Source organism: Leuciscus leuciscus (genome assembly GCF_965113295.1).
Source record: "Leuciscus leuciscus genome assembly, chromosome: 14".
Lineage (NCBI taxonomy): Eukaryota > Metazoa > Chordata > Actinopteri > Cypriniformes > Leuciscidae > Leuciscus > Leuciscus leuciscus.
The window spans coordinates 3,961,138-3,987,874 of NC_138738.1; the positions used below are offsets into that span (position 1 = coordinate 3,961,138).

Sequence of the window (26,737 nt, forward strand, 5' to 3'; positions counted from 1 at the left end):
AACAATAAATTAAACTACATTTTTACTAAACTACTGAATATATTTATAAATAAAATAATAAAGTATTTTTTATAAATAAATTACCAAATTAAATTTTTACATAATTTTATAAACAGAATGCTAAATTAACTTTATAAATAAGATTTTTATTTTATAAATAAAATTCCATCTAAATAAATGTAGCTAAAAATTACAACTAAAACTCGATCAGACATGTTTGCCAAAACTACCAACAAAAGCTGATTAATCAACAGAACAGAAATTAGCGCTGTAACCAGCTTGGACTCCCATGTGGGCAGTAACACGGGTGATACGATTTGTGCCCTTGAGCTTGACACTTGACCCCAATCATCCTGAAGTGAGCAATGACACGGCCCTGCTGAACCCTGAGTCATCCTTCAAAGTACAAATCATCTGGGTTATGCAACCAAACCACATCATTCAGAATGGAATACTATACTACTAACTGCATACTGTACAGTTCCTTATAAAAAGTGTTCAATGATCATCTCTTTTCTAAAGGTGACGTCTTAGCTGGAATGGAGTTTCAGCAGAACTGTTGCATTGAGATGTTTATCCCACTGTTAAGTGCTCAGACCTTGTATTGTACCTTGAGCTCAGTTAAAAGCCTCTAAGTCTAAAGACACACTATCCTCGGTTTTATTCGCCATCTGAAGCTACTGAAGGACAGATTCAGAGTGAAGGTGAACGAGTCCTCCAACACAATCCAGTTACAGAGCGGCAGTATTATGACTTCATAAGGTGAATGGATTGCAAATATCTGTACAGTTCTGATGCAGAAAAGTTAGTTCCTGCATTCATGACCTCGAGACTGGATTACTGTAATGCTTTATTTGCTGGTTGTCCTGCATCCTCAATAAACAAGCTACAGTTAGTCCAAAATGCCGCCGCTAGAGTTCTTACAAGATCAAGAAAATATGATCATATAACACCGATTTTAAAGTTCCGTATTAATTATAAGATATTGCTACTGACTTATAAAGCCCTAAACGGCTTAGCTCCAGTCTATTTAACGGATCTTCTATCGCCCTATAATCCATCGCGCTCTTTAAGATCACTAAATTCAAGGCTTTTGGTCATACCTAGGATATCCAGAACCACCAAAGGAGGGAGAGCTTTTTCACATTTGGCTCCAAAACTCTGGAATAGTCTTCCTGATACTGTTCGTTGCTCAGACTCGCTCTCCCAGTTTAAAACTAGATTAAAGTCGCATCTCTTCAGCCAGGCATTCATATAATCCTACAGTTCAAACTACAATCCGGCCTCTAGCTCATAAATGCCAGAGGAGAACTGGCCCCCGACTGAGCCTGGGTTCTCCCAAGGTTTTTTTCTCTCCATTAGGTCACCTGATGGAGTTTTAGGACACCATTAGGTCACTTGATGGAGTTTTTCGGTTCCTTGCCACTGTTGCCTTTGGCTTGCTCAGTTGGGGATATTTTGGGGATATTTAATTTAATTTTATCAATCAATAAATTCCTCTTGAAACAAACTTTGTTGTATTATTTTAATTTAATACTGTGAAGCTGCTTTGATACAATCTGTATTGTGAAAAGCGCTATACAAATAAACTTGACTTGACTTGACTTGACAGTTGAGATTAAATACTAAGTTTAAGATTAACAGTGTAAAAAAACAAAAAAAAAGGTACAAAAGCTTGCCTTAAGGGTGCACTGTTTTTGTACCTTTTTTCTGAGAAGGTATAGCGCTGAATCAATGCAGGATAACAAACGCCAAACTGTGCACAAAAATCGAAACTTTTTCCCGGCAGAGCAAATAATAATTGACCCAGAGCTAAAGAGTTCAGGACAGGTGCCAAGAGACGATTCAGGACCCTGGACAGTTCAAGACCCTCCGAGTCGAGGATTTACCCTTTGACTCGAGCAGAAGTCAAACGGACATCTGGTGTCTGTGAACCAGCGGTTAAGCTTGCACTGATGTAAGATCAAACTAAATGGCAACAGAGACAACCATTAGACATCTCCTAATCAAACAGCACACTGGTGTAATGATTCATGGCCTTCGCTGCTGCCAGACCTGCTGCTATTGATTTATTAAAAGCAGACCTTTAAGGTTTAGCATGCAAAAAAGACACTAAAGTCTCCTTTGGGAGCAACTGAGATTGCACTTACTAAAATGGTCTATTGTGAATCTCAGAATAGAGGTCTGGGTTAACAAGTGCCCTAAATTGGCATCTTTATTCATGATACTACAAGGCAATGGTGCATGACCAAAATTGGGTATTTTCTTGTTTGGCTAGTGCAAAACTGTTTTTTTAAAGAAACAAATCAGTCTATTTTAAACTAAAAGTTGACTACTAATTTTGGCAATTTAGACTACTAATTCCAACATTTAGACAGTGTGTGTATTCTATAAACAATAATATTGAAACACGGTATAAAAACACCAGGTACACTTACAAAAAAGTACATTGAAGTACAAAGTAAATATTTCATTATCAAAGTACCATGGCATTACCATATCGTGGCACTTTTTTGCAAGGATTTCATGGTATACCATGAAATGCATAACTTTAGAATAGCATACTATTCTAAACATAAATTAGTAAGTACATTCTACAAATATTAAAAGTCTGAAGTCTCGGAAAAATGGCTGCAAAGTCCTGTAGGCTAATATTATTAGTTAGCTTTTAAGTAGTTTATTTTTTCCAATACATCATATTTTGCCAAATGCAATACATGTGAATAATGAAGAATGCATAAAAGTCTAATTCATTCATGTAATTCAATTTGATTCGACACATGCATATTAATTCCAGGTGCACAGAGCGTTCAGTGTTCAGCGTTTCATGCGAAGAACCGCAGCGTTCTTAAAAGACTGCGCAAGCGTTCAGAAATAAATGACAAAACACAAGACCACACGTCTATCCGCTTATATCGATACAGGTCTCATTTCTACAGCTAAAGAAGAAACAAAACCATGCGTTAAGACATACCAAACACAGATGAACGAGAATCCAGCCTCTCTGTGAGCCTACACTCTAGTAAAACACAATAACGGTGAGCCGTCGGATTCAGTTCAGGGAATCGGTTCGCTCGGCGAATTCGTTTCAGCGAGTTCACAGCGACTCTCCTTTTACGTGGTGTCCTTTTACGTGGTGTTTTCGTGTAATTAAATACATGTTTCGATACATATTCTGAATACGTCATCTATATGGTGTGCCTCAGTCTACTATATACGTGATTTTACAAACGCATTGCGAAACATTTCAACTGAATAAAAAAGAATCGGTTCGTTCGCGAATCGAACATCGCTAAAACACAAAGGTATCGGATGAACACAGCCAGTGTTGTGCTGCGGGTGTATCGGATGGGGGATGGTCAGTCAATACGTTACCCACGTTACATATTAATGAGCACCATACTAAGATCAACGAATAGGTGACCAATGCAATAATACAGATTTTTTATATATTATATGGATTATTTCACATTCTTGTGAAATACAATACATAACTGACTATGGTTCAATTAAACTCTATAGCTATTAACCAAAAATGACCAAAACAACTGGTATTATGGTATTTGGGATGTTTTAACAACAACAAAAAAGTACTGTGGCAGTGCCATGGTACAGTTGTGTTAATACCACTGATATGTAGTGGTATTTACATATATTCAGGGTCTATTAGGGTTTATTTTTGCCACCTATTGGTGACACATTGCTAATGCATTTACTCTGGCTTCAATGTGTTGTTGGGGGCAACGGTGTCATACTGCAGTAAAACTAAATATTTGGTGACGTCACAATATTTAACACAATATTCATGAGCTGCTTTGCATTTTTGACATGCACTCTTTAAAAAAGTTCAATTCAAACCTGTACGAGCGCCTCTTGTACAGTAAATGTGCACTTCTGGCAAATCTGCTCCTAAATGTAATCTTACATGAAAGGAATTTGCCTGCAAACACACAGATGGTCCGTGTATGAAAGCAGATGGAGGTGTTGCAATGTTAACTTCTCTATTTGTTGGCACAGGTAGAACAACAATCAAAGCTCCTGTAAGGTTCATTCCCCAAAGTCCACAAACCTCGGGCACTAAACACATCACTGCCTCGCAACACAGATGGGAAAACAGGAATACGCTGTTCGCTGCCAGAGAAATGTGCTGAGCGCTGAAATATTAACCAATACATGTATTGTTAACGCATCCAGTGAGGTTGAGTTTTGTTTTAGCAATTGGATGGAGCCATTGCCATTGAAATGTTCCCAAATAAATCCAATGCCAAATCCGAAGCTGAAACTTCAAGAAACTTTAATAAAAAGTTTGAGTTGAACAACTGTCTCAAAACCAGTATCTGATCTCTCTCATAGACATACTTTCAAAGGTCAACCTAGAAACGTCTATACCAGTAACTCTAGAATCAGGCTGAGAAAACTTTTAGAAATAGTACCATAATAACACACCAAATGAATCCATTAAGTGCCATTATTGAGAACGAGGTCAAAGGCCATATACACATACTTAAAACTACCAGACTCTACCGTCATTGTTAAATTGCATGCTTACTTCTCATGTATGAAGGATGTGGATGCCCTCTGCTACAGCGATCTTGAGGTATAAAGAGTAAAGTTGTGGATCGTACTTGGTGTCACAACAGGACAGTGTTTATGGTCAAAACAGGCGATGCCCGGTCACTGTTTTACATGCATACAGTGAATAAGGACTGACTGAGGGCATCCAATGTATTTGTAATTATGCAAATATCATATATATAGTGTTGGGTAAGTTACTCTAAAAAAGTAATTATATACTAATTACATATTATACTATATAATTATGCTATACTAATTACATCTTCACCAGTGTAATTAGATAATTACTCTCTCTAAAAAGTATTGATTTACTTATTACTAATTACTTTCTAAATCCCAACAATCTCAACCAGTTTATCAATACAAGGATAGACATGAAACAGCTCTTTTGATTCTTTTAAATAAACAATATACAATTAATTGCATAAATTATTCTTGAACTGACCAAAGTGTGTAAAGAGAGAAGTATATATATATATATATATATATATATATATATATATATATATATACAGTGCCCTCCACAATTATTGAACCCCCTGGTAAATATGATCAAAATGGGCTGTAAAAAATAAATCTGCATCGATTATCCTTGTGATTTTTCATTCAAAAAATGTGCAAAATTCTAACCTTTCATTGAAGTAAAATAATTGAAAGTGGGGGGAAATCACATTATGAAATAAATGTTTTTCTCCAAAACATGTTGGCCACAATTATTGAAACCCTTTTATTAAATACTTTTTGCAATCTCCTTTTGCCAAGATAACAGCTCTGAGTCTTCTCCTATAATGCCTGATGAGTTTGGAGAATAACTGACAAGAGATCAGAGACCATTCCTCCACACAGAATCTCTCCAGATCCTTCAGATTCCCAGATCCATGTTGGTGCTTCTCCTCTTCAGTTCAGCCCACTCATCAGGTCAGGGGACTGAGACGGTCATGGCAGAAGCTTCATTTTGTGCTCCACAACAAATTTTTGTTTTGATTTTGATGTTTGTTTTGGATCGTTGTCCTGATGGAAGATCCCACCACGGCCCATTATAAGATTTCTAGCAGAAGGCGTCAGGTTTAGATTTTTTATCTGTTGATATTTGATAGAATCCACAATGCCATGTATCTGAACAAGAAGTCCAGGACCTCCAGCAGAAAAATATGCCCACAACATTAAAGATCCACTGGTATATTAAATTGTACACATGGGGTACTTTTTATCCTTGTGTTCACCAAACCCATCTAGTGTGTTTGCTGCCAAAAAGCTCTGTTTTAGTCTCATCTGACCACAGAACCCTGTGTTGTTTGAAGATCCAGTCGTGTCTGACAATTAAATTTGCTGGAATTTGTTTTTGGATGAGCGAGGAGGTTTTTTTTAAAACCCTCCCAAACAACATGTGGGGATGTAGGGGTTGTTTGATAATTTTTTTTTTAGGCTTTCTGACCCTAAGACTCAACTAATCTCTGCAATTCTCCATCTGTGATCCTTGGAGAGTCTTTGGCCACTCAAACTTTCATACTCGCCGTGCATTAAGACAGTATAGACACACGTCCTTTTCCTGGCAGATTCATAACATCTTTAGTTGGTTATAACTTCTTAATTATTGCCCTGATGGTCAAAATGGGGATTTTCAATTCTTTAGCTATTGTCTTACAGCCACTTTCTAGTTTGTGATGCTCAACAATCTTTTGCTACGCATCAGAACTATATTCTGTGGTTTTACTCATTGTGATGGATGATTAAGGGGATTTGGCCTTTGTGTTTCCTCATATTTAAACTCCTGTGAAACACGAAGTCATAGCTGGACAGTTTCATGTTCCTAGTCCCCCTGGTGTACTAAAAAAGGTAAATATTAATGGGAATATACTTCAGAGATATTTTACTCGTAAAAAATTCTAGGGGTTTCAATAATTGTGGCCAACATGTTTTGGAGAAAAACATTTATTTCATAATGTGATTTCCCCCCACTTTCAATTCTTTTACTTCAATGAAAGGTTAGAATTTTGCACATTTTTTGAATGAAAAATCACAAGGATAATCGATGCAGATTTATTTTTTACAGCCAATTTTGATCATATTTACCAGGGGGTTCAATAATTGTGGAGGGCACTGTATATATATATATATATATATACATACTTTTGTCAGTTAATTTGGTCATATACTGTGTGTATCTACAAAAATTGGGACATTTTGTCAAATGCAATAAAATCAAGAATCTGTGATTTGTTAATTCTCTTTCAACTTTATTTAACTGACAAAAGTACAAAGAAAATATTTCCAGTGTTTTCACTGAACAACTTCATTGTATTTTGTAAATATATACAGTATATATATATATATATATATATATATATATATTTTTTTTTTTTTTTTTTTTTTTTTTTGATGGCTGCAACACACTCCAAAAAAGTTGGGATGGAGGTAAAATAAAAGTGAAAAGCTCACAGAAAATCCAAGTTAAACTCTTTTGAAAGAGTCCACAGTGAGCAGGGGAGATGGTGATAGGGGAGGGGATCGAGACCGGGTGTAAAAGGAGCATCTCAGTCTTTGAAAGTTACTTTGTTAATAACATGAAAAGGAGAATCAGACAACGACGACCATGGACTGTGATCGGCTGTCTTTATCAGGGGAGATTGGGCAAAAAATCCACTTGCAAAACTGCAACAAATAGTAGGCTATCCTCAATTCCCAGACAATTAAAAAGTGTAATTCAAAGGAAAGGTGACGTGACACAGTGGTAAACATGACTCTGTCCCAACTTTTTAATCAAAATCAAAATCAAAATTTGATTATATTTACAAAATACAATTAAGTTGTTCAGTGAAAACACTGGAAATATCTTCTTCGTAGAATTAAAGAGAATTAAAAAATATCACAAATTCTTGATTTTATTGCATCTTTCAAAATGCCCCAATACTGTACATCCAGTATATGCCTACATACACACTCACTCACACACACACACACACACACACATTCTTGTATCTCTAGCCGCTTACCCTAACCCTACCCATCACAACTAAGTGCCTAACCCGAACCCTGGCCCTAAACCGACCCTTAACCTCATTATAATCTTATCCCTAAAACCAAGTCTTGACCCTCAAACAGGCCTTTAAAGGCTCTCAGAAAGTGAGGACCGGCCAAAATGTCCTCACTTTACTCTCTTTGTCTTCACTCCAATGGTCTAAAACTCAAACTGGTCCTCACAAAGAGAGTTGTACAAGTACACACACACACACACACACACACACACACACACACACACACACACACACACACACACACACACGGTGTTTGGTGTATAGCCTATTATGTGTAGGCTATATATTTTATACTATTTGACAAGTGAATGCGATCTCCAGTCCACTAGCGGGAGCCTCGCGCTTCTCATGTGACTGTATAAAGTGCGGCGAAATAATACAGGAAGAGCAGCTGATGACGTTCTTTCCGGCTCCGGTCTCTCAGCAAGAGTAAAGGTAGGCCGAAACAAGAGCCGAAAATCCGTTCAAAATCTTCATCATCTTATTATTTAATGTGTCGTTTCAAGCGAATTCGCTTTGAATAAACCCCATATAATGGATATATCTTAGTCTTGAGAAAATATGCGGTGGGGAAATACTATATTTTAGTCAGGATGTGTCCCTGTCTTGTATGCTACGGCGCGAGAGTGTTTCACGGCTGGTGTGAAGTCAACACACTAACATGAGATGAGAAAATAACATTGAATAAAATATTTATTGGTGGTGTTCCAGAAAATAAGTAATTTAAATGCCTAAACCTTCTTGGAAACTTACTAATGTGAATACGTCAAGGCGTTTATCATGAGAGGCGCGCAGAATGTTATCTCTGATAATAATTACCACGGTATTACCATGTTTTTCTCTTTTAGCCATGGTACTAACTTAACATGTACATACTATGATACTTGAATATGGTAGTGGTTTGATACCATGATATTACCATCGCTGTACTACATCAGTACGTACTTGTGTGGATTTAGTGATGTCAATTGATGGAAATTGCAGGGTGTTTTGAACAAATACCATGTTTCTGTTTGACATTTATATTATGTAAATGATACAGTAAGATACACCATAGAATGGTAATACCATGGTGTTTATAGCTAAACTAGGGTCTCAAATGTTGGCCCTTCAAAGTTGCTCTAAAAGTGTGTGTCTATCATACTGATAAAACATACCTTGAATGCAATACAAGTCACATAAAAGCGTCTGCCAAATGCATTAAAATGTAAATATCACAATGTATGAACTCATGATTGTGTGTTTCTTTCTGCAGATGTTGATGCCCAAGAAGAACCGTATTGCTATCTATGAGCTCCTCTTCAAAGAGGGCGTCATGGTGGCCAAAAAAGATGTGCATCTCCCAAAACATCCAGAGCTCGCCGACAAGAACGTACCCAACCTTCACGTGATGAAGGCTATGCAGGTGTGTGCTTCTGGACATCATTCTTAACCCGATCATGCTTAATGAGCCGACAAGGCACGTGATCATGTAAATGCGCTCACCCTTTTTCTTTATCGGAGTTAGGTCATAAACGGCCTAAGCATAAACCAATCATCACAGCTAGATTTTTACCCCTTATGCTGATTTCACACTGTATGTAAACGTGCTTTCTGTCGGCTTATTGAAGTGCGCATGTGATGTGACTGGATTTAAGCACATCCAGACAGAGTGAGAGTTTCGCAGTAAGGGAGGTGGAAATATATCACAAACTCACTCTTTCTTGACCCTCTTGAAAGTAAGTGTTCTCATCTCGTGCAGCAGAAGAAGTGATAATCAAAATGCTGCATCTGTAACTGCATGAGAGGATAATAGTTAAGCTGTAATTTTCTTTAATAACCCGATTTATTAAGTCTTGTAAACGCGGTTTACATCCGTTGTCGATTTATTGGTTTGCATGTAAACACCGGACATCAGGTTATTTCAATAAGTTGATTTGAGTTATCAGTGTGTTTGTGTGTATGTAAACATGCTCATTAATAAACCAATCAATGACAATGTGAATGTATATTGAAATACCTCTGCCTTCCCAGTCTCTGAAGTCATGTGGGTACGTGAAAGAGCAGTTTGCTTGGCGCCACTTCTACTGGTACCTGACCAATGAGGGCATCCAGTACCTGCGGGACTTCCTCCACCTGCCCCCGGAGATCGTGCCCGCCACCCTCCGCCGCCAGACCCGCCCAGAGACCGCCAGACCCCGTCCCAAGGGTAAGAGGGTCATCTCCCTCGCCTAAAAAGCACTTCAAATTGAGAGAATCTTCACTGTCATGATGTTCCATAAACTTGCTTATTTTTCAATAGTATTTCAACATCTTTTCCATTCATAGTAAATATTTATAGTAAAAATGTAGTTCATATAACTCAATTTAATAACAAAAATCATTACTGTTAGAAAACTGTTATTGCTTGAATATAGTGCATTGACTACTTTATTTGAAGTGGATCTAAAAAGTTCTTCAAAAATTGTCCTAAGACAAGAAACGGGTATTGTTCAAAATTCATGTCTAACTTGGAAAGGTTTTGATCCACTTCAAATGTTTGACTACTGTATTTGTAGCGTGTCCTATAAGTGGTTGTGTATGAATACAAAGTGGCAGTACATTTCAAAAGACCTCGACTGAAGTGCTAAATCAAACATGCTGTGTTTTCCAGGTCTTGAGGGAGAGAGACCGGCTCGTCTGGCCCGTGGTGAGGGAGACAGAGATGCTTACAGACGGTCTGCAGCTCCACGTACGTACACAACACACACTGACTGACTGCTGACATCAGCACATTCTTTAGCTGTGGCCTCGACGTGCTGCATCGTGTTAAACTAAAACCCTTTTGTCTTACAGCCGGTGCTGATAAGAAAGCTGAGGCTGGTGCAGGTGCAGCCACAGAATTCCAGTTTGTAAGTGCTACTGTTTAAATACTATTTATAATGTAATTTAGTGCAGTTACAGAAATGCAAGCTTTGATAATCCACCTGGGAATTTGGAAGTTGTGACGCTCACTTTTTTGCATGTGCTGCCTTTTGTCTTTTCAGAGAGGTGGTTTTGGCCGTGGCCGAGGAGGACAGCAGCCACAGTGATTTTCCACATTATCTGTACAATAAAGGTTTAAAAGTACTTTTGTGTCAGACTTGTTCATATATTGGTTGCTGGTACTTATGCATTCAATGCAATGTATATCTGATGGTTTAAATTGAAAGAACCTGCCAATTTTAAATGTGCAAACATACGTGTGTGTGTGTGTGTGTGTGTGTGTGTGTATATATGAAGAGTTCAGATACAAAAGCCTCTAAGTGCCATCTGAAATTTTCTTCTAGGATGATGATTTTTATCAAGCTCGTATATTTAAGTTCAGTAATTTCACTTAAATGACAATTAATAGGTAATTTTCATTGACAGGCTTTTGCATCTGAACTCATATATATGTCGTATATATGCATGCAGAGTTGTACACAGGTGTGTATATACATTGATCATTATATATTATGTATGTCTTATGTGCAGAGTTGTACGTGTTAGAGTGTGTGTGTGTATATATATTCTGATCATTATACAGTAATCAACATTTGAAGTGAATCAAAACCTTTCATCAAAGCTATACATTAATTTTGAACAATACCTGTTTTTGTCTTAAGACAACTTTGATTAACTTTTTTGATCCACTTCAAATGCTGACTACTGTATATTCTGCACCACATGTAATATTGCCACTAAACCTTGACCTTTCAATATAATTTTACATAAATCAGGAATATGCAGCATGCCAAATCATTACAAATTTGACTTTTGAGAGAACAAACTCACTGAAACATTGAGGTGAAATACTGGTGTTTATTAGTTGGCACATTTATATTACATTCTCATACTGGTTGATTTCACAATCCCAAAACGAAAAAGCAAAAATATTTAAATGAAGGGTGCAGCTGTGGAACTGAAACCGGTCACAGCTTCTCTTTTTGGAGCGTTGGGAGACTTCAGTCATAATTACAACATCCCGTTTGGACAAATTACGTATACCAGGGCGAACTCTTTATTTGCGTGGCCAAATAAAATGCGATCTACCAACGTTTACATTCAGAGTCACGAGCAGGGCAAACTTAAGGTGCTTTCTGTGAGATTTTCGTGAAGGATATGGGTATTTCAGATGGTCAGCAGTCAAGATCTCACATCCCTGTTCTGTAGTACGAGAGTGCTCAGAGAAGGTCAGTCTACAGAAAGGTGGTTTGAACCATGTCAATGCCCACTTAATAGTTGTTCTTTTATATGCTGTTGTGCCGTTGAAAATGAGGGGTACATTAGTATGGCCGTCATCACATGTATCAATCAAAAAACAGTCCAGATTAAGTATTACATGCTACACTAAAAGTGAAAGAGAAAGACTTGACATCAGCTGCAAAACTGATGACATTAGTGTCGATGGATATTAATCAATCAAAGGCATGTAAACGTAAATCACTGAGAAAAAGGTGTTCATTCACTTGGGTTCATTACTCACTTTGCAGTCAGACTAACGATACAAAGATGAAATCTTGAATCAGAAATGTACTTTACAAGGAACTTGCATCATAAATGCACTTAAAACTCCTAAAGGAGCAAAACGATGCAGTTCAGTCGTGAGGAAACAAAACTCCCAATCTAACTTGTACCATATCTATAACATCGCAATGACAAGCACTCGAATGTGACGTTTTGCCTTTTAAGATCTGTACAAGAGCAATAAAAACACATCTTTCTAACTACAGTGGCTCAAGATTCACAGTATTTTGCCAACCGCTGCTTTCCAAGCACTTTACAGAGCGGCTTCACGTATCCGACATTGCAGAAGAAACGTTTTTATATACTAAAACATCTGTTTTCTCAATGTTAAGCGGTTAATGAGTTGTAGATGTGGTTCTAATAGAGGTCAAAACAACCAGAAACCTCAAAACCCATGAGATAAAGGCCAGAAAACAGACCTCGTCGCCATCATATTAATGGCCAAATCTACTAATGGAAAATTAAACAATTTCAGGGGTCTACTGAAGATCAAGATACTGTCAAGAACATGATGTGAAATATGTCCTGTACGTATGCCACTAGTGCAGACTAGAGATGGTTCTGTACATGCACATCGCATTAAACGAAAAAAAATAATAAACATCTTCTTTCAAATAGCTCTTTAGGTGTCATTTGAGAGCCGTTGCGGTTTTAACAAATCTGCTAATAGCTAAAATGAACACAAAACCATTTTACTTCCTTAATGTGATGCATTTCAGAGCGAAACTATATTCCATAAGAACAAACAATGGCTTAATTGCTCATTCTTGATGGCATTTTTTCCCCCTTGGAATAACTTAATCATGCTCAATAATTCATGAAGCACATTAAAAAAGTAAAAAGAATCCATTTTGATTTCATGTGGTTCATAAAGATTTTTTAAATTGCCAGGTGACGAAAAAAATTCTTCCCCAAAAAAGATTGCATTGGAAATTGAAGTGCATCTTCTTGTGTAGAGGGAGGATTTCCAAGCTACTCGATTGAATCGCCCATTCTATCCACTTCTTGAAGTCAACATGGTGTGCACAACCCATTTTACGTCCATATGGTGAGGAAAATAAATAAAATCTGTGATTGGAGTAATTGGACCATGAAAAGTGTGTTTCATACCAGAATGGGTTTGCAGTCGAATTGCGCCGGCACAATATGGTGCACTGATGATGAAACCAGGCAAGAGTATTAAAAAGAGTCAATTTTGTTTCCATGCTGACTTTAAAAAATGCTACAGATAACCATGACAGCACTACCAAATCATACCACCATTAAATCACAGTTTTCTTAAAGGGGAAGTGTTTCGTTTCTGCATCAATAGCGGCACCAAACAGAAATGCAAAAAAATAAAGTCAGTTGCAATTAATTGGTGCAGCTATCGGCACAAAAACACACACTTTACACACGGGATTCATTGAAAATTGTGCAATGTTAAATTCAAAGTCCTTCAAACATCAGCTGGTTGGAAAAAATATCCTAAATTAAAAAAAAAAGTGCGCATGTAGAATTACTCTCCAGTCTAATCAGGTACTAGAATAAATTAAATGTGTTTTTTTTTGGAGGCCCATAAGTTATTTACAAGATGGCAAGACAAAAAAATAAATGGTTAAGTTAAGAGCAACAATTTAACACGAAGTACAAGGTTAAACATTCATCGCATCATGAGACAAATAAATACCAGTGTTCATGCAAAACTATCAAGTTCTCACAGTTCCACCATTCAGACGACTAAACGCTTCCCCTCGCACCCGCGGAAATAGAGCTAACGAAAAGCTTGTTCACACACACACACACACACACACACACACACACACACACACACATACGCAACGCAGAGGAAATCCAATGTGTAAAAATACTGAAAGCCACATGCTCACGCACCATGTGTATATTTTTACATCACAACAGTAAAAAGTAGTTCTTGCATTCGTTTAATCGCACACTCGGGCCGCACAGAGGGCGCTAAAGGGACGTGGGTTTCATGCAACAGTCCGCATGAAAGGAGAACTAAACAGGGAAAAGCAAAAGTGTTACATTTACAAAACACCGTTTCGAATATTCAACCAACACTTGATGCCTTTGCCACCTTCTTGGTGCTCGAAAAGCCTTGGCAAACCATTGTTTTTTTTTTTGTGGGTTTTTTTGTGGGGTTTTTTTAAAGAAAAAGAATCCAAATAAGAACAGAATAATGAAAGTAAGAGCAAGAGTGGTGGAAGCATCCGGAGTGTCTGTGTTTTGCATTAGTTATCTGACATCAGAGACGGAGCTCTGATTAATGCTGTAGGTGGGCGACAGGTCCCCTCCTATCGTGGCCACCAGGGGCGTCCCGTTACTGTTCAGACAGCCTTCCTGCAGAGCCGTGAAGTACGTGGCCTGTACTGGTTTGTGACACTGCAATACTTCTATGGCATCGTCAATTTTGAACCATTCCCTTTTTCTCCCTGTCAAAAAAGAAAAAGAAAAAAAAAGTTATCAGTTGTTATGAGACAAACGGAGTGATTGCAATGCAACTGTATGTGCGTGTGCGCCAATCACAAACTTTGGATTTCAGGACCTTTTAGTGTTTTACACACTTGTAAACCTCACAAATTAATTAGAATCGGGCATTATTCTGATCATGTAAACATTGCCACATGTCTGTGTTAATCTGATTTATGTGTCATGTACGCAATTTATTCATTATATACAATGAATTTTGAATATATGCATGTATATATACTGTATTTACAAAAAATTGTGGATGCTATGAGAAACGAATGCAAACATCTCCAGTATTTCCACAGAAGAATAACAGGAACAGAACATGCATTTCTTAGTTTACTCAGGCTGATTATTATACTAGATTACTGACCTTTAACCGGCAAATAATATGCATGTAAGAGTCGTTGAGGCTCAGACTCTAGATGTAAGCTACCGTTCAAAAGATTTATATTAATATTTTTATTCTGCAAGGATGCATTAAATTGATCAAAAGTGATTGTAAAGACATTTATAATGTTTTATGAATTTATAATGATAAAATATTTTTATTTCAACTAAATGCTGTTCTTTTAAACTTTCAAGAATCCTGATTTTTTTTTTTTTATCAGTTTCCAAACAAATATGAAGCAGCAAATCCGGATATTAGTAAGATTTCTGAAGGATCATGTGACACTGTGGACTGGAGTAATGATGCTGAAAATTCAGCTTTGCATCACAGAAATAAATTACATTTCAAAATATATTAAAACAGAAAACAGTTATTTTAAATTGTAATTATATTTCACAACATTGATGTTTTTACTGAATATTTGGTGATATAAAAAAAAAAAAAATTCTTACCAAACCCAAACTTTTGCAGGATAGTGTATTATTCGGAAGTACTAACCAATGTTTACTGAATCCTCCCAATCTTCCAGAACTTCGGTTACAATGAGAACGTAGACATACGTTCTGTGTTTCCTATCTCGATTCTGAGTATAAAACAAAAAGTTAAAATAGTTAAAGACAACCAGCACGACATTTTAAATGCTTAACAATAATCAGCTTTTATAGAAAACCATGCTTTCTCATAATAGTTGTACTTACCTCAAATATTCCTACTAGTCTTCCTAAAGTGCCCTTGACACCAGCCTATAAAACAATGAATGAATGAATGGTTTGTTTTAAAGAGACCCTTATGTGGGATTTGACAGCTGATATGTTTTCGGAGACAGAGTTTGTTTTGATCTAGTGAGCAGGAACATGAAGGCATTGACAGTCTACACCCGTCCGGTGTGTTAGCGATCCATCATGACTCTCTTTAGGCCAAATGTCATGTACACAACATGGCGGTTGACCTCAACTTGAGTAGTTGATTGTCGTCAAACATGGTCTAAATTTAGTCCTGATTATACAGCGGTGGTCCAAAAGTATAAGACCGCTAGTGAAAATGCTATTACTTTTTGAATTTTATAAAAATGAATACACACTACCGTTCAAAAGTTTGGGATCTGTAAGATTTGTCCATTTTTTTTTTAAAGAGAAGTCTCTTATGCTCACCAAATCTGCACTAATTTGATTAAAAATAAAAAAAAATACTGAAAAATACTGTAATAATGTGAAATATTATTACAATTTAAAATAACTGTTTTCTATTTTAATATATTTTCCAATGTAATTTATTCCTGTGATGCAAAGCTGAATTTTCAGCATCATTACTCCAGTCTTCAGTGTCACATGATCCTTCAGAAATCATTCTAATATGATGATTTGCTGCTCAATAAACATTTCTGATTATTATCAATGTTGAAAACAACCATATTTTTTTTTAAAGTCATATTTTTTAAGGATACTTTCAAAAGAACAGCATCCTATAAATCTTTCGTGACATTATAAATGTCTTTACTGTCACTTTTGATCAATTGAATGAATGCATCCTTTCCAAGTAAAAAGTATCTCGCAAAAATAAACAAATCTTACTGACCCCAAACTTCTGAAAGATGGTGTATTGTTTTATTATAACAAATGCTATAATCTGACCATCTGTACAGTCACATGACCAATAACACTAATTTACTTGCATTTGATTGGTCACCTAGAAATGCAGAATCTGAAATTCTATTCTAATTTAACGTTATAACGTTTCATTTTTCATGTGGCCACAGACTTCAGGACAATCCCACAGAACGCAGCTGGCTTTGTGTCATGGTATATATCCATTATATATACACTACATATATATTTATAGTCCACGGTCACTCTTGGCTCCTGTCTGGCAGTCGAGGTGTGAAGAGCAGCTCTTAATCTGAGTGTAATGCCCTTTAAAACTGTAAGGCGATCGTCCCGGCAGAATGAGCAGCATGTTCGCCGTCTGTCAGATGGCAGATCTCAGCTGATGGAACATTATCACTTCTCTTAATGAGAAACCTCATAGGTTAAATGTCAGGAGAGTGAAAACCTAGAGTTTCCATGTTTTCACAATGGAAAAAATATATACGCCAGAACATCAGAGTTAATACAGTTGTTGATAGTAATGATAGACTAAGGCTATGTTCAGACTGCAGGCAAATCAGATTTTTTTCTCAAATCAGGCACTTTTCAGGTAGCCTGGATGCCCAGCCGAACTTAGCTCCGCCCACAACATTTGAGGTCGGGAAGTTCGTTCTGGACTTGATCCATTGTGGAGCAACTATGCCTGAACCAGAGCTGTTCGGACCAATCAAATTGCCAGGGCGGGCTTTATACGATGATGGACACGTAATCATCCACGTCACCAACGAGCGCTTGGGTTGAATTAATTTACAACAAAGATGGCTGACGCTGGAGAATTGAGATGTGTAGATTCCGCCATCGCGTCTGTTATAGAAGATATCGACAGCGCATTCATTTTAAAAGAGGAACAGAGAACCGCGATCAAGGCATTAGTCGATCGGAAAGATGAATGAACAACATACGTCACTTACTCCGTTGCTCTGATTGGTTGTAGGTCTATCCAATTGAGTGCAGAGGCATTTTCTTTCCTGGTTCGGTTGAAACACGCCCCATAATCACAGCCCAATGGAGCAGTTTCAGACTCACATTCTGACTAGAATCTGAGTATGATGACTTTTCAGGCACTATTAATTGCAAGTGATCAAATAAGATTTGTGTGGCCAGACATAACCAATCAATCTGCATGGGTAATGGCGTAGATGTACACGTGTATGTGACGAGGCTTTAAAACGGATGCAGGGAAAATGCTGGTGCATTAATCATCTCGCTCTTCAAAGAAGCGTCCTGTCGAGTCACGGCGCCGAATTCCCCCATCGCAGAAAACTTTAGACAATCCGGCATTTCCGGCACCAGTTTTGATGTTATCAGTATGTGTGTCACGTTAAGAGTCAAGTCGAGTCACCTTCATTTATAAAGCGCTTTTAACAATGTAGATTGTTTCAAAGCAGCTTTACAGTGATAATAGGAAATTAAAGTAACAGAGATTGTTTTGGCTTTATAGCAACTCTAGAATAAAGTTAGCCTGGCAAGCCAGACCTACATCAAGATGTTAGGTCTGGCAACTCACCATAGACACGGCTCAATCCGAGGGGCGGGATAAACGGCTGTCTTTCAAATTCCCTCTGCACGCAATAGGACAGCGCTTCAACCAACCAGAGCGTTTTCCCAACAGTGGAGCTAACGTCAGTTGATAGATTCTGTACGAACACATCTTCCTTTTCCTTTGCTCTTTTCTCAAAGAAAAACTTTACTCCAAGTCCTCCAGAGTCGCGGCCAAAGCCGATTCGAAAGACTGTTCTCCAGCAGCAGCTCTTCTTTGTTTTCAAGTAGCAGGGAACCGTCGTCATTATGTTAAGCCCACCCCGCCTACTCTATACACGACGTGATTGGCCTGACCCAATTTAGGTTTTTCCAGCACGAAAGTCAACGGAGAGCTGCTAGACTACCCTGGTTGCAAAATACATTTTGCAGCCGCTAGGGTGCGTCTAGATTTCTAGGCTAGAATAAAAGTTATTGTCCAGCTAAAGTTAGTTTTGATTGATGCACTTCCGTCGCAACGATCATTAGTTATTAGCTTAGGGGCCGCTAACACGACACCGTTTGAGTGACATAAAAGATAGTTTGAAATCAGATTTGAGCAGCCAGAGCATCCAGACTGAGATGCATCTGTAAAAACCTGATTGGAATAGGATTTCAAAACACATCCATATGTTGTTTGAATCGGATTTGAAAAAATGTGTGTTTTTTCAAAAACCCATCTGGATAAAATATGAATGTGCAAAACCTCAGATTTCAGCTGGCAGTCTCAACATAGCCTAATACATCAGTCAGGCAAATAATTACCTGGTATTTGTCCATATTCAAAAGATCAGGCCTATAATTGGTCACTCCACCGAGATTTAGAGCTAAAAATGTTAATCCATTTTGAGTAAATATTGTACAAAATGAGCGTGCATTTAAGTCAGAAATTGTGTATGTTTTAAACACATTAGCCATTAAAACCTATGGAGCTCTAGTACTGTAAAATCACGACAAATTAACGAGATCTCCTACAAAAAATTTATGAAACTTTAACAACCTACTTCCTTTAAGGGGATAGTTCACCAAAAAATTTAAGTTCTGTCATTAATTACTCACCCTCATGTCATTTAAAACCGACTTTCGTTCATCTTCGGGACACAGATGAAGATCTGTTTGTTCCGAAGAAGATGAACGAAAGTCTTGAGGGTTTGAGGGTGAGTAATTAATGACAGAATTAAAATTTTTGGGTGAACTATCCCTTTAATAGAATGTTGAGCATGATAATGAAAGTGATGCATAATAATCCAAGAGAAGTACATGAATCAAAGTCAAACCTCTTCGCAGACTTCTCGGGCAGCGGCGACGTTGGGCTCTTCCTCGGGCTCCATTCCTCCTCCAGGTACGATCCATTTGTCTGGGTGTCTGCTGCTGCTCACCAATAACACCTGTGTGGACACGAGTGACAAGAGTTCAGTCTATCAGACGGGCTGAAAGTCACCGGACAACTAATAATATAGGTCATTGTGAAACAATCACCATTGGCTAGGGCTCATTAACAGAAGCCACGTGTCAGTATAACATCTCATGGCATTTTAACACTTTTTTTTTGAGTAAATATTTCATACAATAGGAGTCATTTCAGCAATTTGGTGTGTGTGGAATGATCCTAAATGTCACGATCCTGTGAACAATTTATAAAAATGTCTTGACATGAGAACACATTCACCCCAGTTTTTGTCCAAATCCTGCTTTGTTTTGGGTGTAGGATGAAATCCATGGAATTTGGGATCAAATTCGATCGCATGTTTTCTGGCATTAAACAGTATAGTATAAATGTTTTCATCACAACAGGAAATTCTCATAATACCAATTTTAACTATATGCTTTAAAACAATGGATTAAAGTGATTTGGTTTATAAACTGCTGTAGTGGCACTCATGGTATTAGATGATGCATCAACAACAAAACAAAACTACAAAAATTACCATGGTACTATGTTGGATATGTGCCATGGTATTCTTGGAAGTACTGTGATTATGGGAAACCATTGAGAGTGCCATATTCACGAGACATTTGAAATATCAGTACCAAAACACTTTTACCATTGGATATACCATCGGATATACTTTGTTGTTAGTGGTGTGTTCAATGAAAAAATAATAGTATTATCATGTTTTTTGGACACGGTTACCATAGTATAACCATCACTGTACCATGGTAACGTTACCACCACAGTACTTTACGGCAAGAAAGTCTTTCAAATATTATGACAAATCTCAACTGAGATCCAATCAGATGAATGTCAATGAATCAATCAAGCTGTCACCGAGTCGTGCGCTTCGTTGATTATTGCTAGTCGAGTCGTTTAACGCTAACGTTAGGCCAACTACGCTAACTAGTCCCACGCTAGCCGCTGATAGCACGCCGCTAAAGCGTTTGAGATGAACCAGCTGACGCGTTGAGAGACGCGATGCGCGCGCTCTCCCTCCCGGCGGCCCGTTCGTTTCACCGGTACCGGTACTGGTACTCACCTCCTGCTCGGCCTCGCTCCTGAAGCACAGGCAAGCGGCCCGCTTCTTGTACCCGTCTCCATCATAGGTGCGCGTTTGGTTCGACTTAAGCTTCATCATCTCGGGCTGGGCGTTGTGACTGAGATCGGAACCTGATCCTGCCGCGCGGATAGAGAGGTAAAGTCCGCGAAATGGAAACCCCGCGTGAATCACTGGAAATAGACTCTTCTACGCTTCATTTTTCCAAAGCCGAGCGCATCTCGGAGACAGACGCCATTATCGAAACCGCTACGGAATGTGCGCAAGCTGCACAGCGCCTACGGATAAAAGCCGCGTTCTTGTGTTTAGAGAATAACGGCCTGCGGAAATGAAATTGCGCATAGTAATCTGTACACGTTAATATTATTGTTATTAATTATAAATTGTTTTATTATTTGTTAATAATTTATTATGGTTACATTAACAGTAGGTGATATGACATTATTAATTTAATTTAAAAAATACAATATTTTTCCAGAATATACAGTATTCCGTTCATTTTTATTATTGTGTTATTGTTACAATAACAATTATTATTTAAAGTAAAATTGTTATAATATTATTAAATTTGATTGAATAAATTAAATCAAATCAATGAATAAATCAGTATTAAATAAAAAATATACTGTAATTTTGTCGTGCTGTATAGCCTACATAAAACGTGTCACTCTTCATCCAGTCATTACAACTATATATAACATCCATCACAATTAAAATCTTTAAAAAATCATCATAACCAATAAGTATACAACTAAACAACATTAACCATGACAAAAATTATGAAATATAGATCTATCATATAACATATTTCTTAAAATTATTTTACCAGCATAGCAACATAACGCCTTCCAGACTACTCTGATATTATATGTTTTGTGCTAATAATATTTGAAACATGTTTAATATATAATAACAAATATTAACAGTAACAATTATTATTGTAAAATATGTAAATGCATGAACAATTTGAAAAAGTATTTTTTTATTAATATCAACACACACTATACATACAAATAAACTATCTATAAATCTAATACACATTTTAGAACTCTAATATTTTATTAATAAAATGTCACACACAAAGTATGCCTATACACAGGCCATTAACTGCTACACAGACGATCATTGCAGAATTAAGGATATTTTGAGATTGACATTGTCTTGGGCTTTTGCGGTCTATCCATGACACCGTATTACCTGAGGTGAATATTTCAGAATTCTGAAGTTATGAGAACTTGAATGTATAAAATACAACCCTAAAGTGTTTAAGGAGGATTAATATGGGCCATGATTTAGATTGCACTTCTGCTCAATTTATGGATCTCACTCAAGATACCGAGGGAGTGTGTCATTTAATGTTTTAGTGCCCTGAAAAGTATGTTTGAATCCTTGAGAACCATAGCTTATTGTCACTGTTGTGATCTGTCATGTACGACAGCCAGATGATTAAAATAATTAAGAATTCCAAAAGCACTTGGGTGTGGAAAACCTTGAGCTGATCCCTGTAATGCAAACAGTTTTTTAAGGAATAATGCTGTAAAAAAATGAAAAAAAGAAGTGGGTTGTGTATTTTACATTGGCAATATTAATACATTTCAATGTTCGATTTTAAAGGACATTTTTATTTATTTTTTAGAGTTACCACTTGATGGCGTCCTGAACCAAACCCACCTGAGAACCACTTCTATAAGCAAGTGCTTTAGGGAATCATTTAGCTTGATGTGTAATTTCTTTCCTTACCATTAAGGTTTTATCCAGAAATCCCTTTTCAACCATTTGTGACCCTGGACCACAAAACCAGTCACAGTGGTCATTTTTTTTAAAATTGAGATTTATACATAATCTGAAAGCTGATTAAATTGTTAGGATAGGACAATATTAGGCTGAGATACAACTATTTGCAAATCTGAGGGTGCAAAAAACTAATCTTTGAGAAAATCGCCTTTAAAGTTGTGCATTTATGTTCACGATTGTGCTGCATTCACTCACAAAAATAAATGTTTTATATATTTATGGTAGGAAATGTACAAAATATCTTCATGGATCATGATCTTTACTTAATATCCTGACCCATACAATGGCTATTGCCACAAATATACCCGTGCGACATGTGACTGGTTTTGTGATCCAGGGTCACGTTTAAGAAACTCAAAGTGCCAAATAAGGGATTAGTACAATAAATGTCATCATGTAGTTCCAAAACACAAATCTTTTTAAGCTGGAATGTCATTTAGCACAATTCACCAACAAAGAATGCAGTTTCAAAGTGTGATTTGTACCCGCAAGGTCTGTGTCAGTGATGGCTTCAAAACTGACCAATGCTTCCATACACTTCTATAGTGGCAAATGCAGAAATATACATCTAAATATAAACCTTTGTTATTATCTTCAATGCTGACCCCTGGGGATTCTAGTGGAAAACATCACATTATAAGCTAAAACGATGTGCAACATGAATGGGAAGGACTATCAAACACATGATGTTACACAGTTAAATTATAGCTTGATCTAAATCTAGTCTACTACTCGGACACAAACATTACTAAACAAACCTACAAACAAAGCATACGTAGAAAAGCACCTCAGTCCAATAGATATATAGCTGATATATATTAAAAATAGCTGGAAACACATGACATATTTGAATGCAGTGTGACTCTGGATTCTACAGTATATTTGATCTAATGACATAAAAACCCATTATGTATTAAAGCAGAATATTACATCTATTACTCCTTCTGTGGTTGTAGAAAGACGTGAATGACATTCCAGGTTTGAGACCAGACGGCTTGTTTGTTTGGTTGAGTATGAGGTAGTGCTCACGATTAGATTGTTACTGCTCCTCCTCTTCATCTTCTTCAGCGTCCTCAGATGAGTCCTGAGGTTTTTCCTTTTCCTGTTCGGAACGGAGTCAAATATTTGGGGATAAAAATGCATGAAAGCAAAGCTTCTCTTTTGCTGCATGTTATATTTGACATTTGCAATGAACTCCCATATTTAATAGGTTTAGCAAGATAGTTTGACCTTTAAAATCTTGCAGGATGGTGTCACTGCTGTGCAAGTTGAAATTCAAATTTTAAAGAGGCAGTTCACCCAGAAACAAAACGACTAATTTATTCTCGTGATTTTCTTTCTTCCATGGATGTCGTGCAGAATCTCGATGTTGCAAAAATGCACGTGTTTACGTGTTTACTGGTGTAATCCCTGCGGGTCACGGCACCAATGCAACCCCTCCAGTTCTACTCGCCCCACTCCGAGCCGGACTCACACCGGCGTCTCCGGCATAGGAGGCAGGCGTGCTAACAAGGGCGCTAAAGACTCGCAGTCTTGAGGTCAGGGGAGTGAGGTTTACTCGCACTAGCTGGCCTCTGTTACACCAGCGCATGGGCGGGGCAACCTGTCACTCACATGAGATCCACCAATAGCAAACCACAAACATCCAATCAATTCCTCATGGACAAAATCAAGCCCTGACATGAAGCAGTTTCAAAGGATATCCGTCACAATAGGGGGAAAAAATACTATCGCAACTTCTGCTTCATGCCGTCTTCACTTTAAAATGTCTACATTAGTGTTCCACGGAAGAAAGAAATGAGTAAATAATGAGACTATTTTTATTTTTTTTTGTAAACCATTATTTTAAGATGTACCTCTTTCTTAGGCTTTCCCCTCGGTTTGGTGACAGAAGCCGATGATTTCTATTGAACAGAAAATTAAATTAATAACAATTATTCAAGTGTCAAAAATTATGTAATTTAGTTATATGCAATCGTCCCTTCCAGGCTAAATCAGTGGATAAAAACAAGGGTGCTTTTATTTATTTATTTATTTATTCCAATGCATTTTCACAGGCCAATAGCAATGCATCTGTAGTGCACCAGTAGAGGGAGCTGGTTTCTGCACATGACAACAGATGGAGGGGGCATTGAGTTCATTGAGGACTCTTGAGGAGGGAGCTGACAGTGCATTGCTCAGGGCTACAGTAAGTGGCTAACAGCGGGTCACCTGCATTTGGCCGGACTCGGCGGATGAGCCGTCAATGAAAAACCTGCATACGCTATTCAGAATTAATAATGCATATGTCTCTGTGTGTTTGCAAACAGGAGACAGCTGTGTTTGTATTACCCAGCAATAGTGAGAAAAATAGTGAATTTACATCTATACAAACAGTTATGCCATAATTACACAAAGAGACTCTAATTAGTCATAGTGTGAGTAGTAATCATAGTTACGCTCTTGGATGGGCCTTTGTTTTTGCTGCCTTTTGGCCGTCCTCTTGGTCTTTTTGTAGTTGGTGACCCACTTAATTCCTGCAACAATAAAAAAGTTTATTAAGAAGTTCCCTTAATACAACAGACTGTAATGTTACTCAAACTGAGGATGCATTATTAAAACATGAGGTATTATAAACATACCCACTAGATGCCTATAATGGAGGCACTATTATTTTATTTTCACTCAGAAAGTAAACTGGTTTAATACTGATTGAAATGAATTTATTATTAATAATGTAGTAGGCTATTACTTTATTTGGATGCTTCCTTGGTCTTCCTCGTCCCCTTTTCTCCACTCCATCCTTGTCTTTGACGGAGACAGCTTGTTTCTCTGAATCGCTCATGTTTCTAGGCTGTTTAAAATACAAATGAAATGAATTCAACAGCTGATCCTATATCCACGGAGATTCAATTTGAGCCAAATGCTGATGACCTATTAATATGGCTTAAAAAGAGGTTTATTAGTTGCATTGAATGCATTAGCTGATTATAAACATGATTCAAACGTCCTCCATTAAAATGACTTACTGTAAGTACACAGGTTAAATACACTAACTGATGCAATGAGTTAAGTTTAAAGGGAACAACTGTGTTGTTACGCATTCAGCATTCATAGTCTCTGGCACCCCAAATCTAAAAAAAAATATATGCACCACCACTCTCATAAAGTTTAATGATTGCATTCATGTCTAAAACCCTTGGATCACTTTGTGTTGATGCACAGGCGAGGCGCTCAGGTTATGCAACGACAAATCTATATGGCAGCCATATAGCGCGCGCTGCACTTGGAGACCGACGTGCAAATGAGCATTACAACCCTCGAGCAACCATTTAAGACAGAACGAAACATTGACTTACATGCACTTACAGGAAAATAATGGTGTGATGCGCGCGCTGTTCTGTTGGGTGGCCCCACCTCCCGCACGATGCCGATCTGATGATTGAATTAGAGCGCAACCGACCGTCTCCCAATAAACCACAGTCTAATCTCAAGGCAAATAGACGTATAACGGGTGGAAAACTGAGGAATTAACTCTGTCGCTTCTGATCGTATCGAGGGATACACGCACGGAATAGATGCGATTAAAGCGAGTTCAGGAATAGCAGGCTGTCACTGGAATAAAAGGCCAATGGAAAAGCAGGATGAGCCGCAGGTTGATGGGAAGAGAGGCGGATCTCACGGGCCATATGTTGCTGGGACAAAGTACTGGCGCCAAGTACAAATGAACTTATATATACATAAGCCAAAATATATCTTCAAGCTTCTTTAAATAATATAATATAAAATAGCTTCAAATTAAATAATACATAGGCATTATATGTATGTAATGCCTATGTATTATTTGTGCATTTAATTATGTATGTATGGATGGATGGATGGATGAATGTATGTATGGATTTATGTATGAGTATAGATTGATGGATGTATGAATGGATGGATATGTATGTATATGCATTAATATAAATTAATAATAATTTCTTTTATTATTATTATGGATGTGTGTAGGCATAAGGTAGCCTATAATAAAAAATAATAAATGCAATTACTTTTACTTTTAACACACACACACACACACACACACACACACACACACACACACACACACACACACACACACACACACACACACACACACACACACACACATTAAAATAAAATAATAAAACAGAAATTCAAACTAAACTAAATTAAACAAAATAAATAGCCTAAGCCGTCAAGCTTTTTAAAATAATATAATATAGCCTAACTATACAGATAGATTAAATATGACAATTTAAAAATAATAAACTATATGATAGATATAATTTGCTAAATATATCGAAAATCCTCATA

The 26,737-nt window shown here is 37.3% G+C and overlaps 4 protein-coding genes across 8 annotated transcripts in view; 1 reads left to right on the plus strand and 3 right to left on the minus strand.

The window, feature by feature from the left end:
- Window positions 1-4,568, minus strand: part of pacsin1b (protein kinase C and casein kinase substrate in neurons 1b) — a 36,831-nt gene extending 32,263 nt beyond the window's left edge. The window contains exon 1 of one of the 4 annotated variants that reach the window (XM_082136460.1): window positions 2,975-3,040. The gene's annotated coding sequence lies outside the window, so the exon portion shown is untranslated. Of the gene's footprint in view, window positions 1-2,974; window positions 3,071-4,549 lie in introns of those variants that run through there. The other 3 variants (XM_082136459.1, XM_082136457.1, XM_082136456.1) reach the window with 3 other exon arrangements.
- Window positions 4,569-7,937: 3,369 nt separating this feature from the next.
- On the plus strand, window positions 7,938-10,697 carry rps10 (ribosomal protein S10). Its single transcript, XM_082136583.1, has 6 exons — window positions 7,938-8,045; window positions 8,866-9,015; window positions 9,624-9,798; window positions 10,243-10,320; window positions 10,425-10,480; window positions 10,616-10,697. Exons 2-6 carry the CDS (start codon window positions 8,866-8,868, stop codon window positions 10,658-10,660), a joined length of 504 nt encoding a protein of 167 aa, XP_081992709.1. The 5' UTR covers window positions 7,938-8,045; the 3' UTR covers window positions 10,661-10,697.
- A 694-nt stretch (window positions 10,698-11,391) lies between these two features.
- Window positions 11,392-20,904, minus strand: nudt3b (nudix (nucleoside diphosphate linked moiety X)-type motif 3b). The gene is made up of 5 exons (XM_082136580.1): window positions 20,612-20,904; window positions 19,415-19,525; window positions 15,675-15,719; window positions 15,475-15,559; window positions 11,392-14,548 (listed from the first exon to the last, which is right to left on the minus strand). The coding sequence occupies exons 1-5, from the start codon at window positions 20,708-20,710 to the stop codon at window positions 14,352-14,354; spliced, it is 537 nt and encodes a 178-aa protein (XP_081992706.1). The 5' UTR covers window positions 20,711-20,904; the 3' UTR covers window positions 11,392-14,351.
- A 710-nt stretch (window positions 20,905-21,614) lies between these two features.
- On the minus strand, window positions 21,615-26,139 carry hmga1b (high mobility group AT-hook 1b). Of its 2 annotated transcripts, none has more exons than XM_082189984.1 (5): window positions 25,762-26,139; window positions 25,155-25,256; window positions 24,862-24,939; window positions 24,280-24,327; window positions 21,615-23,525 (listed from the first exon to the last, which is right to left on the minus strand). In XM_082189984.1, exons 2-5 carry the CDS (start codon window positions 25,245-25,247, stop codon window positions 23,463-23,465), a joined length of 282 nt encoding a protein of 93 aa, XP_082046110.1. In that variant the 5' UTR covers window positions 25,248-25,256; window positions 25,762-26,139; the 3' UTR covers window positions 21,615-23,462. The 2 variants fall into 2 exon arrangements, with proteins under 2 accessions (XP_082046110.1, XP_082046109.1); XM_082189983.1 differs by having other exon boundaries at window positions 25,772-26,137.
- Between the last annotated feature and the right edge of the window lie 598 nt (window positions 26,140-26,737).